The 19,846-nt window shown below is 39.9% G+C and overlaps 1 protein-coding gene across 1 annotated transcript in view; it reads left to right on the forward strand.

The window, feature by feature from the left end:
* Positions 1-19,846, forward strand: part of CCT1 (chaperonin containing TCP1 subunit 1) — a 249,867-nt gene that overhangs the window by 122,894 nt on the left and 107,127 nt on the right. Inside the window, exon 9 of the mRNA XM_068225314.1 lies at positions 1,236-1,347. Coding sequence (XP_068081415.1) covers positions 1,236-1,347 — 112 coding nt within the window. The remainder of the gene's footprint in view (positions 1-1,235; positions 1,348-19,846) is intronic.

Here is a 19,846-nt window from a genome sequence, read left to right on the forward strand (position 1 = left end):
CAATTCTTTGGTTAAAATATAATATACCCATTCAGAAGACATCCCTACAGCTTCAGCAATCTCCCGCACTTTGTCGACTGTCCTCCATGACCAGTTTATGCACTTTTACGATAAATTCTGGGGTCGTAACACTTTCTGGCCGTCCACTACGCGGATCATCATCCAAGCTCTCCCGACCAGATGTAAACTCGCTGGTCCACTTGGCAACAGTTGAAAATGAAGGAACAGTCTCTCCCAGTGTGTTCTGAAAGTCGGCATGAATTTCCTTTGCTTTCATACCTTTCTTTACAAAGTATTTAATCACTGCTCGAATATCAGTTTTTCCATTGTCACAAATCACTACGCGGGAACAACAACGAAGAGTCGTCACTACCACACTCCTGCAGCTAGAGCACTGACGCGCCACGTGTTCACTCACAAAGGATGTGTGATTATTGCGCAGGAACCTCATTGCTCTAGCACTGGCATCTAGCGGTGATGCCGAGAACTTTTCAAACCGTCCTCGTATGCCCTCCTGGGCTAGTATGACCAAAAATATTGCTTCCGAGTGAGAAAGCTACATAAAATTCAGGAAACTCAATCATAAAAAATCACCAGTGTTTTGGCCCAGTGTGGATCATCATTTGGATACCGCACCTTTCCAAGACATGCCGGTAGTGACATAACTGCAAGCTGTTCTGTGATAGGCACAATGCAGTGTCAATGTACTAGCAGAGAATTCCATCTCCACTTCCTATATATGCCCTCCCAGGCCTGCATGACCAAAAATATGGCTTCCGATTGAGAAAACTAAAAAAATTTGAGAAACTCAGTCTTAAAAAAATACCGGTGTTTCTATAGTTTGCTGATTCTTCTTAATAAGAACTTGCAGTTTCAAGACCATTTTGCACGAGGTTAAATTTTGTGATCAGTAGATATCTCTAGAATATAAAAACATGCAATAATGTGCTATTTTCCCATCTCTTATCCCAAACTTAGAAAACTGTTGTTGGCTTCTACATATGCAAAAATCTCTGTTAATTATTCCAGTTTTGTTATTGTATTTTTGTCTTTCAAAGTGCTTACTTTATTCAGTATTTGCATCTCATTCTGGGGAGTAACTTATTGTTTAAGGGTGAAAACATTTTTTTTTTTTTTTTATCAGAATTTATTTCAATCACGGGTGAGGCTCACTGTGCTTTCTGATATTATATTTCTTTTGCTTCATTTTATATGTAAAAATGTTTGCTTTATAGTACTTTGTGGAAGCTGGTGCTATGGCCGTTCGCAGATGTAAGAAGGCAGATCTTAAGAGGATAGCAAAAGCCACTGGAGCAACATACCTAACTTCTCTGTCAAATATGGAAGGTACTTATATTGTTGAATTCAGTTCTTTAGATTGACTAGCTTAGAATTATTTTAATATATATTATTAAAATCTATGATGGGCAGTAATAACAGTAAGTCAATTTTTGGCAAAACCAGGATAAGTACATATTTGACATCGTCAGCTCAATATCTATGGGTGGACAAATGTGTACAAGTCAAAGCATGCCATAACCAACACAACCTAAATTGGAAGACCTGTGCGCCGAGCAGCACTCCTGCTAAGAGTACTTGTACAAATCCACCAAGAGCAGTGTCAAAATGGGCATAATGCATGCAAGAATCATTGTTCTGTAATGTAGGATAAGTTAAATGGGATCTTTTTTCTTTAACTAGTTACGAACTTCATAATATACTGTATACTGCATCAATTACAAAAAACAAGGGTCTCATTGAATCTTTAGGGTGGTTGCATACATGCCAACTTTCCCGATTTAGGCGGGAGACTCCCGATTTTCGACAGTTTTTCCAGTCTTCCCGATTATTCTAATATTTCTCCTGATTTCAGCTTATTTTTTTGTGAACTTCAAACATCTGTTTTCAATCCCGTCATTTCAGCTTTTTTACGCCAGTGGCCGGAAGTCCTTCACTCATTGGCCGCTTTCAAACAAAATATCGACGTTTATTAATGCGAGGAATGTGCGCAAATGTGCGATGTTTATTGAAACCTGTATATCGCGACGCATATATCTATTGTCAATCTCTCGTTCTCGTGTGCAATGTTCGTGTTCATTCATATCAGTCTAGTCAATTCCATTCTCTTTGATCGATTCTGGAGACTAGTCGCTAGATATTGAGTCTTAGTAATTTAGTGACAGAATTTCAATGATAACGACTAGTGACTTTTCTAGAGATTTTAGGAGCCATTTCAAGGCAATTCTGACTAATTCTAATTTATCTCAATATAAATAAAATAGAGTTTTGTCTGTACATTACTCAGAATTTTAAAAGAATTATATTTCCGTACCTGTCATGACCATTGTAACGGAAATGCAAGGTTTAATTTTCCGTAATTTCTGTCTGTATGTAATGTATGTATGTACGTACACACGCTCATCACGAGAAAAGGGCTGAGGAGAATTTAATGAAAATCGGTATATACTGTCGGGGAATAAATTGCTACAATCTAGCCCATAAATAATTGTATTCACGCTGAGTGAAATGGTAGTTTAGGGGTAGGTCTAAAATTTAATTCTGAAATATTGTATTATTGGCTCTATCGATAAATACTACATAACTATAGTTATATATTGTTAAATTTCCTATCATTTTTGTCTCATACATTTTTACCGTACCGGCTATGATAAGACAGACATACATACATACATACATACATACATACATACATACATTATCATTATAGACTTATGCCTTTCAGCGTTCAGTCTGCAAGCCACGAACCTGCTACGCTGGCGTAGCAGGGGAAGAGGTGATACTCCCAAATGGCGCGTCCCAGGTGGCGGATAGGGGGGTCCTAACCGGCTTGCCGGCGGACTTGAGGGAAATAAAATAACTCTCACGGACCAAACACACTACCCCCTGCGGGTGGGGGATGCACATGTAGAATACACCCGTGGTATCCCCTGCCTGTCGTAAGAGGCGACTACAAGGGGCGACCAAGGGATGATTGAATTAGAACCATGAAACTACTCTTGATTCTACCTTCATGCGGGGAACACCATGGGTTGCATGTACTTGCAAGTAGTATCACTAAATTGGTACGAAACAGGTTTGTGATTAGTTGCAGTAAAAAGCCTGGCCTGGTGGATTCCAGTACCCGTGCGTTGTACCCATGTGAGCAACACCGCGGTTCTGGGCGTGGCCTGCGAGTTGTACCGCTATATGAGCGGCACCGTGGGTCAGCGTTGCCTGTGACTGGTACCCACTATGTGAGGAACACCACGGGAATACCGGCACCCGTGACTAGTACACCTAGGTGAGGAACCTTACCGGTTTGCGTTGGCTATGAGTGGCGCCATTGTGTGAGCAACACCGTAGGTCTGTGTTCCCTGTACGAATTGCAATCCTTGTAGGTAGTACCACCTTGTGTCTTCGCAACTTTTGATCAGTACCCCAAAAAGACAAATACCATGGTTCTACTTTACTCGCGACATATACCATTCTGTGGGGCCTTAGACGTGAATTTAGCACCCCTTCAGACATCAAGCATCATTGTGCTTAATAAATGGTCCCTTGGTCAGTAATACTATTAAGTACACCGGGCGTAGAGGCGCGCGGCTGTGAGCTTGCATCCGGGAGATAGTAGGTTCGAATCCGACTATCGGCAGCCCTGAAAATGGTTTTCCGTCGTTTCCCATTTTCACAGCAGGCAAATGCTGGGGCTGTACCTTAATTAAGGCCACGGCCGCTTCCTTCCAACTCCTAGGCCTTTCCTATCCCATCGTCGCCATAAGACCTATCTGTGTCGGTGCGACGTAAAGCCCCTAGCAAAAGAAAAAAAATACTATTAAGTACAATCTTTTTTGAGTCTGATCCACTGTTTTTGTAGGGTTCATGTCCATGCATTCATTCTTTGACATTTTTTATTTTATTTTGGTCGGTAGATGAATTTGAATTTTTTGTTATTTCATTTCATACCATTAGGGGCCGATGACCTCGATGTTAGGCCCCTTTAAACAATAAGCATCATCATCATCATCATCATCATCATCATCATCATCATCATCAGTCTGCAAGCCTCTGTGAATTTACTAAACATCGCCACAATCCTTGATTTTCAACTAGTGTTGTGGCCTCATTTAGTTCTATACCTCTTATCTTTAAATCGTTAGAAACCGAGTCTAACCATCGTCGTCTTGGTCTACCTCTACTTCTCTTAACCTCCATAGCAGAGTCCATTATTCTCCTAGGTAACCTATCCTCCATTTGCCTCGCATGACCCCACCTCCGAAGCCGGTTTATGCGTACAGCTTCATCCATCGAGTTCATTCCTAAATTAGCCTTTATCTCCTCATTCCGAGTATCATCCTGCCATTGTTCCCACCTGTTTGTACCAGCAATCATTCTTGCTACTTTCATGTCTGTTACTTCTAACTTATGAATAAGATATCCTGAGTCCACCCAGCTTTTACTCCCGTAAAGCAAAGTTGGTCTGAAAACAGACCGATGTAAAGATATTTTCGTCTTGGAGCTGACTTCCTTCTTACAGAATACTGTTGATCGCAACTGCGAGCTCAGTGCATTAGCTTTACGACACCTTGATTCAATCTCACTATATTACCATCCTGGGAGAATACACAACCTAAATACTTGAAATTATCGACCTGTTCTAGCTTTGTATCACCAATCTGACATTCAATTCTGTTGAATTTCTTACCTAATGACATAAATTTAGTCTTCGAGAGGCTAATTTTCATACCATACTCATTGCACCTATTTTCAAGTTCCAAGATATTACACTGCAGGCTTTCGGCACAATCTCCCATTAAGACCAAGTTGTCAGCATAGGCCAGACTGCTTATTACATTTCCACCTAACTGAATCCCTCCCTGCCATTTTATACCTTTCAGCAGATGATCCATGTAAACTACGAACAGCAGAGGTGAAAGATTACAGCCTTGTCTAACTTCTGTAAGTACCCTGAACCAAGAACTCATTCTACCATCAATTCTTACTGAAGCCCAATTGTCAACATAAATACCTTTGATTTTAATAATCTACCTTTAATTCCATAGTCCCCCAGTATGGCGAACATCTTCTCCCTCGGTACCCTGTCGTATGCTTTTCTAGATCTACGAAACATAAACACAACTGCCTATTCCTCTCGTAGCATTTTTCAATTATCTGGCGCATACTGAAAATCTGATCCTGACAGCCTCTCTGTGGTCTGAAACCACACTGGGTTTCATCCAACTTCCTCTCAACGACTGATCGCAACCCTCCCTTCCAAGATGCCAGTGAATACTTTGCCTGGTATACTAATCAATGAGATACCTCGATAGTTGTTGCAATCCTTCCTGTTCCCTTGCTTATAGATAGGTGCAATTACTGCTTTTGTCCATCTGAAGGTACCTTACCAACACTCCACGCTAATTTTACTACTCTATGAAGCCATTTTATCCCTGCCTTCCCACTATACTTCACCATTTCAGGTCTAATTTCATCTATTCCTGCTGCTTTATGAGATATTCATAAATTTGTATTTTTTCCCCCCTAAGTCCATATCAGCGCCGAGATATGAGTAAATGGGTGAACAGAATTTTATGTTAAGTCGGGGATTAAGGAACTACAGTCTACGCTATACATAATTTTTATCACTATCACTCTGTTCGAAATGGTAGCTTAGGGAAAAGTGCCAAAACTTCAATTTTTAATTACCTATCTTACTTGTCGTATTGTAAAGTACTTCATAACAAAAGTTATAGAGAATACAAGTTCCAATTATTTATGTCTTATTCAGTTTTACTGTACCGACTATAATAATATTGGTGGTGATGGTAAGAATGAGGAAGAAGTCATGAAGGAACGTTCGCTTAAATAACACACGAGGTTGCCTTGAAAGAAAGGAAGACTCATTTGACATTAGATGCTCTGATATCACAGATTCGGAAGAAAACTAAATGTGAAGGCCTCCAATATAGAAAGCTTATCAAATTGATCGACAATAACATTACATTGACCATTGTTTGTTGTGATGTGTTTTGTGTATTCTGCTGCCACTTATCTCCGATAGATGGGATTACTGCTGCGTATCGAGTATAACAGCCTGCTTGAATATTGGCGGGAAGTAGCTGGGGAGTGGGGAGTTAGATCTCTATCATGCCATTCCTCTGGTTCATAAATTTTCTGATACTACTGGTACGGAACACACTGGATCATCATTTATTATTTATTATCATTTATTTTCTTTTTCTTTTCATTTTTTCCGTACGAATGGCTAAGGAGCGCGAGAGTATGAACTGTTGGTGTGGCAAGGCATTGAGGGGTCTGAGGGAGGAGTTGGAGAGTTTGAGGGAGATAATTAGGATTCTCACAGAAGACAGGACTCCCTCAAAAAATGTACAGGTTACAGTAGGTGTACAAGAGGGATGGGAAGGAAAGGGGGGGAGTTGTAGAAAACAGGTGGTGTAATGTTCTAAGGGGAAGGAGATTCCAGGCTAAGGGCTCTATTCAGGATCAGAATTCAGGACAGGTGTCTGTGCGAAATCGGTACGAGTCACTCCAGGTAGAACAACAGAGGGAAGATGAGGGACAGGAAACTGTTGCTGAGATGTGTGAAAGTAGGAGGAAGGGAAAAGGTAGGAAAGGGAAATGTAGGGTAGGGGATAGGAAAAGACAGGTGGAACACGGTCATGGGAAGGAGAAAAAGGAGGAGAAAGTAGCTTCTGCAGCTATCAGGAAAGATAGGGCTGACCAGGAGGGGAGGGGATCAAATGAGGTGGGTAGAGTTGAGGCTCTGGTCATGGGGGATTCCATCATTAGACACATGGAGAAAGTGTGTGGAGGAAAGGGAACCAGGGTAGAATGTTATCCAGGAATTAGGTTGAGGCAGATGTTGAGGAAAGTAGAAGAGAGGGAGGAGGGGAAGGAGAAGGTGGTAGTGTTTCACGTTGGTACCAACAACGTAAGGCAAGCTGATATAAGTACCAACATAGTTGGAGATGTGTGGGATCTGGTAAATGCAGCACGGGTGAAGTTTAAGAAAGCGGAGATTATTAGTGGAATACTGTGTAGGAGGGATACTGACGTGAGGGTGATTGGGGATTTAAATGAGACTATGGAGTGGGTATGTGGGAAACTGGGAGTGAAATTTCTAGATCCTAATGGGTGGGTAGGAGATAGGGATCTGCGCTCAGATGGCCTTCACTTAAACCGCAGTGGTACGTATAAGTTAGGAAATTTGTTTGGAAGGGTAATAGGGAGGTACATTCAGGGAAACAGGGTGGTCTAGGGAGCGGTGATAAGGGAACAGGGAACTGGAAATCAAGTAGGGATGACATGAAATTGTTAGTGTTGAACTGTAGAAGTATTGTAAAGAAAGGAATAGAATTAATTTAATAGATATATATTTACCAGATATTGTAATAGGAGTTGAATCATGGCTGAGAAATGATATAATGGATGCAGATATTTTCTCACGGCACTGGAGTGTGTATCGTAGAGACAGGATAGGAATGGTGGGAGGGGGGGGTATTCATTCTGGTGAAAGAAGAATTTGTAAGCTACGAAAAAGTTAAAGGTGAGACACATGAAATTCTAGGTGTAAGGCTCATTTCTAAAGATAATAGGCAACTTGATATATTTGGAGTGTACAGACCGGGAAAAGGTAGCACTGACGTGGATTCGGAATTATTTGATAGGATAGTCGGCTATGTGGGAAGCGACATGGAAAGAAATGCGATTGTAGCGGGAGATCTAAATTTGCCAGATGTCAATTGGGAAGGAAATGCGAACGACAGGAAGCATGACCAACAAATGGCAAATAAGGTAATATGGGAAGGACAGCTGATCCAGAAAGTGATGGAACCAACCAGAGGGAAAAATATCCTGGATGTGGTGCTGATAAAACCAGATGAGCTCTATAGGGAAACTGAAGTAATAGATGGTATTAGTGATCACGAAGCTGTTTTTGTCGTAGTCAAAAATAAATGTGATAGAAAGGAAGGTCTTAAGTAGGACTATTAGGCAGTACCATATGGCTGATAAAGCAGGCATGAGGCAGTTTCTAAAAAGTAATTATGATCGGTGGAAAACGGTAAATAAAAATGTAAACATCTGGGATGGGTTTAAAGAAATTGTTGAGGAATGCAAAAACAGGTTTGTACCTTTAAGGGAGGTAAGGAATGGTAAAGACCCACCTTATTATAATAGAGAAATAAAGAGACTAAGAAGGAGGTGCAGACTGGAAAGATATAGAGGTAGACATGGCTGTGGAAGTAATGAGAAATTGAAGGAACTAACTAGAAAATTGAATCTAGCCAAGAAGACAGCTAAGGATAACATGATGGCAAGCATAATTGGCAGTCATACAAATTTTAGTGAAAAATGGAAGGGTATTTATAGGTATTTTAAGGCAGAAACAGGTTCCAAGAAGGACATTCCAGGAATAATTAATGAACAATTGGAGTGTGTATGCGAGGATCTTCGACAGGCAGAAGTATTCAGTCAGCAGTATGTAAAGATTGTTGGTTACAAGGAAAATGTTGAGATAGAGGAGGAGACTAAAGCCAATGAAGTATTAAAATTTACATATGATAACAAAGGCATTTACAATAAGATACAAAAGTTGAAAACTAGAAAAGCGGCTGGAATTGATGAGATTTCTGGGGATATACTAAAGACAATGGGTTGGGATATAGTACCATATCTGAGGTACTTATTTGATTATTGTTTGGTCGGAGGAGCTATACCAGATGAATGGAGAGTTGCTATTGTAGCCCCTGTGTATAAAGGAAAGGGTGATAGACATAAAGCTGAAAATTACAGGCCCGTAAGTTTGACATATGTTGCTTGTAAGCTTTGGGAAGGGCTTCTTTCTGATTATATTAGACATGTTTGTGAAATTAATAACTGGTTCGATAGAAGGCAGTTCGGTTTTAGGAAAGGTTATTCCACTGAAGCTCAACTTGTAGGATTCCAGCAAGATATAGCAGATATCTTGGATTCTGGAGGTCAAACGGACTGTATTGCAATTGACCTGTCTAAAGCATTTGATAGGGTGGATCATGGGAGACTACTGGCAAAAATGAGTGCAATTGGACTAGACAAAAGAGTGACTGAATGGGTTGCTATATTTCTAGAAAATAGATCTCAGAGAATTAGAGTAGGTGAAGCTTTATCTGACCCTGTAATAATTAAAAGGGATTTCCTCAAGACAGTATTATCGGACCTTTATGTTCTCTTATATATATAAATATGAGTAAAGGAGTGGAATCGGAGGTAAGGCTTTTTGCGGATGATGTTATTCTGTATAGAGTGATAAATAATTTACAAGATCCTGAACAACTGCGACGTGACCTCGATAATGTTGTGAGATGGACAGCAGGCAATTGTATGTTGATAAACAGGGTTAAAAGTCAGGTTGTGAGTTTCACAAATAGAAAAAGTCCTCTCAGTTTTAATTACTGCATTGATTTGGTGAAAGTTCCTTTTGGGGATCATTGTAAGTATCTAGGTGTTAATATAAGGAAAGACCTTCATTGGGGTAATCACATAAATGGGATTGTAAATAAAGGGTACAGTTCTCTGCACATGGTTATGAGGGTGTTTAGGGGTTGTAGTAAGGATGTAAAAGAGAGGGCATAGAAGTCTCTGCTAAGACCCCAACTAGAGTAAGGTTTCAGTGTATGGGACCCTCACCAAGATTACCTGATTCAAGAACTGGAAAAAATCCAAAGAAAAGCAGCTCGATTTGTTCTGGGTGATTTCCGACAAATGAGTAGCATTACAAAAATGTTCCCAAGTTTGGGTTGGGAAGAATTAAGAGAAAGAAGAAAAGCTGCTCGTCTAAGTAGTATGTTTCGAGATGTCAGTGGAGAGATGGCGTGGAATGACATTAGTAGATGAATAAGTTCGAGTGGCGTTTATAAAAGTAGGAAAGATCACAATATGAAGATAAAGTTGGAATTCAAGAGGACAAACTGGGGCAAATATTCAATTTTAGGAAGGGGAGTTAGGGATTGGAATAACTTGCCAAGGGAGACGTTCATTAAATTTCCAATTTCTTTGAAATTATTTAGGAAAAGGCTAGGAAAGCAACAGATAGGGAATCTGCCACCTGGGCGACTGCCCTAAATGCAGATCAGTATTGATTGATTGATTGATTGATTGATTATCATAGTATTCCAGCTATTTGATCGCTACTCTGAGGCAGTGATTGGAATGAGCAGTGTGTACACGTAAACGGAATAATTACACAGGAGTGTTCTCGGCTGGGTGCCGCCTGGTCATTGTAGCTCTGAAACTTTGAACTGTTAGATCGACACCCTAGTAATTTTCGCTAAAAGTGAGAAAATGTGCTGTTTTCATTTTATCAGTATTTCATATGACAGCATTGTTTTTAATCGCGATATACTGGCGTCATTGTAACAGTTGGGAAAACTATAAGGACAGTCTTTCCCGGAATTCCGTAGCGAAGCGCGGTGTCATCAGCTAATTATTTGATCCAAATAGCATTGCGCTTTGCATAATCGCACGGGCGCTTGATGCAATATATTAATCTATGCATTTGCTATGTAATGGCATCTAAGTGCATGACTGATTCACACATGTGGAACATGAGTTCATACTATTTATGGTACGATTATCAGAGACCGATCATCTCACTCACATACTTCCTGTGAGGGAATAGAGATGTGTAATTTTTAGCCGTGTAGCCTAGTATAGCAACAGTCGGGCTTTGAGACAATAAATGTTATAAATATATTGTAGTACTGTATTGTGCAAGACATGTAGAATAAGCAGTTTTGACCAATTGTGTCTCCTGATTTTTCCTGATTTTCACATCAAAATCTCCTGATTTTTGGTTTTGTTAAGTTGGCAGGTATGGTGGTTGTATAGCCCACATAAGAAATTGTGGACCAAATATTGCCTTTCTATTAACAGAATTATCTGAAGTTATGGACAATACCTTGAATCCTGTCTCTGAGATACAATATGATTCTTCTGTTTTGTTGATTTGGAGTTTGCTGTCAAACATTCATAATTAACCATACAAACAGCACTTCCAACTTTGTAATCAGAATACAGTAGAACCTCGATAATTCGAAATCGGTTAATTCAAAATCCCGCCTAATTCGAAGAAACTCTCGTTCCCGGAAACATGAGATACAGTTTTGCATGTTATTTCAATTGTTTAATTCGAAATACGGATAATTCGTAATTCGAAGTACAATGTCGGCCCCATTACCGAAATTCAGACTTTTAATTCGAAACTGCCTTTACATTTTAAAACAATAGTATGTTACAGAGTAATTTCAACTCGAAATTTATCCGCTCCGCGTCATAATAGAACGCGCATTCCGCACTTACACTCACTTCGGTGGGCCAACAGTGCGCTTCATGATTGCTAAGTTGAATGAAATCGGAATTCTTGTTTGTTCAACCTTTTAAGGAACGCCGTATTATCACGCAACATGCAGTGTGCGGGAAAACAGAATCCGCGAACACTAGCGATGCCGACAGTTGACGAAAAAACGTGGCAAATATAATAAATTCGTAGGCACCGAACAATATTGACATGCCGGTGAAACTGCGTTGCTTTATTTTAATGCGAGCCCAAACGGTCTTATTGTTTTAAAGGAGAAATTGCCAGCCTGGAAATCGTACAGTGTGAGGGATGGGGGTCATAGTAGTGCGTTGCAATGCACATGGAAGCGAGATACTTTATTCCCTCGCCATAGGAAACTTCGATAAGACACGATGTTTTAAGAGCGTCCGGCACTTTCCATGCCAGTACAAAGCATCTATAATAAAAATGCAAACAGTAAAGAAATCCAAAAAATAATGCATTTGCACAGGGGAACCGGCATAATTTATCCTCGTCTTTGAATTGTGCGATTTTTTTCTTTCGTTGCGTGAGGTTATGTTTGTCAGTGATTTATTCAAGTGCATTATTTGAACATTGTAAATGCACCTTGTTGGATACATTTCGGAAATAGTTTTTTTTCCATAGAATTTGAAAGGTTTAAACTGTGAATCGAGGTGATTGCATGTGTTAATGGGTCTTAGAATACTTTGTGATGCGGCAAGTGTTTACATTTCTGAAGTACGAGAGAAGTGCCATGGCGGGAAATCATACAAGGATAGAGTCATAGGAAAGTTCGATTTTTAAGGGCATCGGGTACTTTCTGTGTAAATACAAGGCATCTAAAATGCATACAGTATAGTAATCCAATTAATAAAGCACTTGCACATGGGAGCGAGCATAGATTTCTCCTCGTCTTTGAATCGTGCTTTTTTCTTTCTTTCGTTGCGTGAGGTTATGTTTACCAGTGAGATATCCGAGTGTATTATTTGAATACTGTAAATGCACCTTCTTGGATACATTTTGGAAATAGTTCTTTTTTCATGGCATTTGAAAGGTATAAACTGTGAATCAAGGTTAAATGCATGCTGTAACGGGCCTTAGAATATTTTGTAACGCGGCAAGGGTTGGTACTTCTGAATTGCGAATTGGCGGTTAATTCGAAATCACGTAATTCGAAGTCCGATTTTTGAGTCCCAACGACTTCGAATTAACGAGGTTTTACTGTATTCTTTTAGACGTATTTCATCTATTAGAAGGTTGACATGATATTCGTGAGGTTTAAGAAATTTATGTTTATCTCTTATATACAGTATTTCCCGGCATAATCGTCGCCACCGCGTAATCGTTGCATCCTTTATTTATAATAAAAAAATCGGACTTTAAACATTTAATCGCATAATTGTCGCACGTCCAAATTTTGTTCACCAATCAGGTTAAAAGGTAAATGGAACTGCAATGTAAGTTGCACATGAATGCGCAATTTAAATACGTGTATGGTTTATGGGCAATAGTCACATTTGCGAGATGTTGCACAACGTATAAATAAATAATACCGGTATATGTACGACGCATGGCTTACCGGTAGGCTATCGGCAGTTTGACAACGTGGTCGAGAGACAGTGTACAATTTATTCACCACCTACATATTATGAGTTCTCATTTGAAATACGTAAGGCTGTAAGTTATTGCTTATCGGCAACGTCGCCAGGAAATACCTGTACCAACACACGCTTGTCTTCTAGTAGACAAGAGGTCTGATAGAATTCTGTGTTATTACAACCACCCGGTGCAACAGTCGCGAAGGACCTTTGCCTAGCAAGCGACCGCTGTTCAGCCCGAACGCTTGCGGATTATGAGGTGTCGTGTGGTCAGCACAACGAATCCTCATGGTCATTATTTTTGGCTCTCTAGACCAGGGCCGCCATCTCACCATCAGATAGCTCCTCAATTGTAATCACGTAGGTTGAGTGGACCTCGAACCAGCCCTCAGATACTGGTAAAATTCCCTAACCCGGTCATGAATTGAACCCGGGGCCTCCGTGTAAGAGGCAGGCACGCCACCCCTACGCCATGGGGCCGGCTCCTGCGTTATTGCGCACGAAGTGAAATCCAAGACGATAACGCAGATTTCCACTGAATTATTCAGCTCACGGTCAGCCGAATTATTTACGATGTCTGTTGTCATCGCTAGACTCTTACTACTACATCATAAGTGTCCAGGCATGGGATGAAAAATTTTACCCAAGCAGTCAAGATAATTATTATCCAATGGTATTAAAGTTTTATTTTATAAACTCGTCAGTAATGTAATGTAAAATCATCAATAACTGGGAAGAAATATTAACCTAATTACTGTATGTTTAAAAAAAATTGAAAAAATGAATGTTTGTTACTGACATCTCGGAACACGGTCAACTACAGTAGATCTACACCGCGCTAGCTAGAGCGATGTATGAAGACGTCCGTGCTCCGGTTTACGAGCTTTGCGCAAGCGCACTAGTGTGTTGCAACCAACGAGCTCAACTGATAAATTGTTGCATGCTTCCTTGCTGCCTAACAGTATTAGCTGCTCTGGAATGGACAGATCACAGATGCATTAATTTGTTTGTGACTGACGTGATTACTGTACACATGTGTGCATTAGAATTTAAGTTTTTAATTTGTGTTTGGGGTGTTTGTAGAAATAATTTGTTTTAATAGTGAACAATTATGGAAAGTCATTAATATTGCAAAACATTAGCGTGTGAAGCATTTATAAGCGATTATGGGTTAATATAGAAACTATTCTGCGGGCTTCAAGCTAAGCGTAATTGCCTTCACTGAACAGCACAGGAACAGAGCTGCAGAAAGAAAATTTTCAGTGAGTGAAAAGTTGTTGCGTGACTGGCGGAAATTAAAAACAAGCTAAAAAGCACAAACCCTTCTAGGCACGCGTTTAGAGGTCCTAAAACAGGGAAGTTTCCTATAATTGACGAAGAAGTGTTTATGTACGGCAATGAAATACGTAGCAATCTCTGCAGTGTATCATATGAAATGTTACAAATTAAGGGATGGGAGGTAGCGCACAAACACAACATAACACAGTTTAGGGCGAAGCGTGGGTGGATTAAGGGTTTCATGCGACGACACAATCTGTCAGTGTGAAGGAGAACAACACTAAGCCAAAAGTTCCCTGCTGATTACACGGTTCACTGATTTGTCATACGTTTGCGCAAGGAAACTTCGTACTTGCTTTCTCAAATCGGTAATGCAGATCATATACTAAGCGCAACAAGAGCTTGCCGAAACTCCAACATGCGCAGAGACCAATATCTGTTGGCGAAGTTTAAGCTCGTAAGCTGTGTGTCGCCTGAATGCTGATTACCGGGCTCATTGTTACTCAACCGCTCACTGAGAGGCACAGTGTACAGCTCTTTATCAAGCGTGTATTGAAAAGAAGCAAGAAGCGTGTGCTTGTATTATTAATATTTTATTTATATTTCGTAGCTGAAAGTGAATTTGTTGTAGTATTATATTCAGTGTACGTAGCGATGCCCCCGTTTCGTTCTAAATTAGGGAGTGCTAAAACTTTACACAGTCAAACTAGAGAAGTTATTTATGATGTGTATAAATTCATGAAAAACGAAACCCACCCCACTGGAAACTTCTGTGCTATTCAAAAGAAAGTGGCCGAAGCTACGGGTGTGTCGGAAAGGTCCGTGCGGAATGTAATACGAGACGCAAAGAAGATCGAAAGGGGTGAAGTGGATTCATTTTCAACGCCTGAAAAGAGAAGACTGAAGTCTGTCAAGAAGTGTGAATTAGACGATTTTGAGAAATACGCGGTCAGGCGCACGATTCACAATTTTCACAATACCGAAGGCGAGAGACCAGCGCTTGAAAAGATCCGTAAGAAACTGGTAGAGGATATACAGTTTAAAGGTTGCGTAAGAACACTAAGCAAGATAGTTCGAGGCCTAGGTTTTCGATGGAGAAAGACAGAAGACATGCGTAGAATACTTATGGAGAAGCCTGACATAAGGCTCCTACGTGTGCAGTACATACAAAGCATAAAGCGGTACCGACAAGAGGGTAGGCCTATTGTTTACACTGATGAGACATATTTGCGTAGTTCGCACACCAAGTCAAGTGCTTGGAGTGACGGTACTCTTCATGGACTGAAGTCACCTATCTCGAAAGGGCAACGATTAATAGTGGTACATGCCGGTTCAGATGCAGGTTTCATTCCAAATGCTTTGTTGGTTTTCAAATCCAACCAAACAACAGGGGATTATCACGATGAGATGAACTATAGAAACTACGAGAAATATCTGACAGAGAAATTAATTCCTAATTTGCCACCCAACTCTGTAGTCGTGATTGATAATGCCTCGTACCATAATGTCCAATGTGAGCGTGCACCCACATCATCATCCAGAAAAACAGTTATGCAGGATTGGTTGACTGATAAGGGTATTCCGTTTTCTACAGAGATGATAAAACCCCAACTGTACGCTTTGATTAAATCCCATAAATCACGCTATGTCATATCAAATCGACAGACTACTTGCTACATATGGGCATACGATTTTGCGTCTACCACCATACCATTCAGATTTGAACCCAATCGAAATGATTTGGGCTCAAGTTAAAGATTATGTAGCACAAAAGAATGTTACTTTCAGACTCGATGATGCAAGAACATTGCTGATGGAAGGAATTGCGTCAATTGGGGCAGAAGAATGGTCGAGTGGATGTAGGCACGTAATCGACACTGAGAATAAGTACATTGCGAGCGATCACATAATGGATGAAGTATCAGACAGCATAATCATTAATCTGGAGGACGATAGTGACAGTGACGGAGAAAGCGTTAGTGATAGCGCGGATGACAGTGAAGGCGATATGAGCAGCTTTCAACCTCTTTCACAAGATGCAGACTAGAACAAGCCATTGGGTAAGTTAACTGCTATTTTACGATCACATAATTCTTAATCTCTTTGTTTGTTATTGTTATTTCATTCAATATTTTTGATTCTGCATGTACAACAATATCATTATGCTATAGGGTAATGTGTCCTGGCTCTGGTTATAATTACAATAAGGCATTACACTCACGCGCTGAGATTTCACTCAGTCCAGCTGGCCAGACCGCCAGCGCAGACGGTTCATTAACTTCTTCTTTGTTTGTTCTTGGACTCTGCGCAGCGCACTACGTCCAGTCACTAACGGTTCATTAACAACTGCTGGGAGTAAGGCGATTTAGCGAAGTGAGGGGGGCGTGCAGTGCTACTACCGAGCCCACCCGAACACTGTCGATGTTCTGCGCAGCTTTCTTTGGCAAGCTCTTGTTGCAGGACCTATACTCCAATCTTTTTTTTATATGCCACGCAATAGCACTATTGTGCTAAAAGGATCGCGGAGTTTATTAATGAAAACCAGCGGTAGTGAGAAGTTGTGATGCACAGCAATGCTAGCCATTATAGCTGATGGAAGAAAGTTGCCGCCTTACATCATTTTCAAGAGGAAAACGATGCCTAAGAATATAGTTTCCCCGTGGAATTCATGTACAAGTGCAACCAAAGGGTTGGATGTACGTAGATCTCGTGCTGGACTGGGTTAAAACTGTGTGGGATAGAAGACCCGGTGCACTACTAAAACAACCAGCTCTGCTTGTTTTAGATAGTTTCTGAGGTCACCTCGTGAACGAAGTGAAGCAGTTTCTCAGTAAAAATAAGACACGACAAATAGTCATTCCTGGTGGCCTAACATCTGCTTTGCAGCCACTAAATGTATGTATTAATAAACCCTTTTAAGACCACTTACGTCGATTCTACAGCGAGTGGATGATGAGCGGCGATCAGCAATTGACGCCCGCTGGAAATATCAGGCGTCCGCCCTTGGACTTGTTATGCTCGTGGGTGATGGAGGGTTGGGATCTTATACCACCTGAACTAGTCTCCAAGAGCTTCAAAAGGACTGGAATTTTAATGCACTAGACGGATCCGAAGATGACGTAGTGTGGCAGAGATATGAAGAATCTGATACTGGTATTAACAGCGACGAGGACCACGCATTAGATACCGAAATCTGCGATTGCGACACCGAAGATTTGGAATAAATTGTGTACCGGTAAGTCCTTATTTCACAACAAAGCGATAATTTTTTCAAGTGTAATATTTTAACTTTAATACTGAAATTAATGACAATTAACTTAATACGTTCATTTTTATTTTCAGGTTGAAAAAACATTCGCCAAATTGTTGTGAATAATAATGAAATTTGTTTTAGACAATTTTAATTATTTTGATGTATAAACGCGAGTATTATGTGCATCTTAAATTTGTATCAAATACTATTTAGTTATAAATAAATTTTTTGAGTAATAGAAATACTGGTATTAAAAATTCTTCGTATAATGGTCACACCCTACTATTTTTTCGAAAATTTGGGTATAAAAAGTGCGACGATTATGCTGGGAAATACGGTATGACAAGAAATGATTTTCTCATGACTCTTGCTGGGGGCCTAAGTTATTACCAGAACACACTCTTTGAATCGTTGATGGATGAGGTCCTACAAGACCATAATCTCTATTAAACCTATAAGCACATGGAGAAATACTCTAAGGTAAACAAAAATATCATGAATTTTGGAGTATAGGAAAGTATCTTTGATGGTGGTAATTTCAACTGTTTTGTGATAAAGTTCATGTTTTTGCTCTTTTTGTACTTGGATAAATGGAGTGTTTGTAGAATCTCGCATTCAAAACTCACAATTTGCTCAATATCATTTGGTACATTATTCTGCATATCAACTTTTTCCACACAGTGTAACAGATCACTTAATTCACCCATGCTTGAAACCCTTGTTAAAAACTTGTCATTTTGGCCTATCATGTCTATGTGCTGGTTCAAAACAAATACTGATTCATCAAGGGTTTCACTGTCAATGACATAATATTTTATCACAGGAGCAGGAACGGTTTGAATGTTCATATCTTAGGCTCTTCAGTCTTCCTAACAGTTATAAGTTCACAGAGTCGAAACTGAAAATAGATTACTTCAGATATTAATAAAAAATACGAGGGCAAGTCAATAAGTATCTGCAATCAATTTTTATAATTCATTACAAAAAGAGTACACACTTTTTATTGATATCATTTTTCAACATTTTTCGCCTGCTTTTCAGTGCACATGGTCAGCCATTCCACAAGCTTTGATATCCTCTGCAAAAAAAAGTTTTTGGTTGCACAACAAGCCATGTGTGCACTGCTTCCTTCACCTGTTGATCAGAGCCGAATCGACGACCTCTCAGAGCTTTCTTAAGTGGACCAAACAGATGATAATCCAATGGGGCGAGATCAGGACTGTAAACAGGCTGCTCTAACACCTCGAAACGCAGCATCTGAAGAGTTTGGAGTGGTGTGGGTGGCAGTATCTGGATGTGCATCGTCATGCAACAAAAGAACTTCTGACAATCAACTTGTGTGTTTGTTGCGAATTGCAGGTTTCAGCTTGTACTGTTCACTGTTTACTGTTTCCCCCTTTTCCTGGTAATGTTCCAAGATTGGCCCTTGAAAGTCAGAAAACTCTGTCAGCATCACTTTTCCTGCAGAAGGTTGACTCTTGAATTTCTTTTCGACTGGGGATCCAGAATGCTTCATTTTATGCTCTGACGTTTACTCTCTGGCTCGAAGTGGTGAACCCATGTTTCATCTCCAGTGATGATCCGTTTCAGAAATGTTTCAACTTCGTTAGCATGGTGGTCCAGTAGGTGCTGACAAATTCTCACACGATTGTGCTTCTGCCCTTCATTGAGTTGTTTTGGAACCCATCTCAAACAGACTTTGTGAAAGTTAAGCCTGTTATGCATGATTTCATATGCAGAACCATGGCTAATGTGCATAGGGTTTGCCATGTCATCAACAGTCTCTCGTGTGTTATTCATGATCATATCACGCACTTGTCAAATATTGACATCAGTTACAGCTGTATATGGACGTTATAAGTCATTAATCTCATTTTTTGGACTGTATTGACAACAGTGATTACATTCAATTTACAAAGTATACATTTATTATTCACCTATTCAATACCTACAGTACCACGTTTTGTGGTTACATAATCATAAGATTGAAAAGTTGTGGACATGTTTCACCCTTTTTATTGGGCATCATCAGCACATTAGCTAATCTTAAAAATAAAAATAAAAATTATTAAGAATGATTACACTACTGTTTATAAAAAATTGAGATGAGGTATGTTGTGATATTAAAAAGAAATGTTTTTCTTTGAAACAGTGGTTAAGAAATTTGACATGGGAAGTATAAGCACAAGTTAGAATTATTGTAGTATATTTTACAATATTGTCTAAAAAATTATTTGTAATGGTAAGTTTTTAAAATCGGCATGTATCTGGAACTGAAATGGATCCTCTTCTTAGTGAAAGTCAGTAATATTTGCCGCGGTCGCTGCTAGGTAGATCATAGGATGAATTTTGTTTTAAATTATG

The sequence above is a fragment of the Anabrus simplex genome, chromosome 1 (assembly GCF_040414725.1).
Source record: "Anabrus simplex isolate iqAnaSimp1 chromosome 1, ASM4041472v1, whole genome shotgun sequence".
NCBI lineage: Eukaryota > Metazoa > Arthropoda > Insecta > Orthoptera > Tettigoniidae > Anabrus > Anabrus simplex.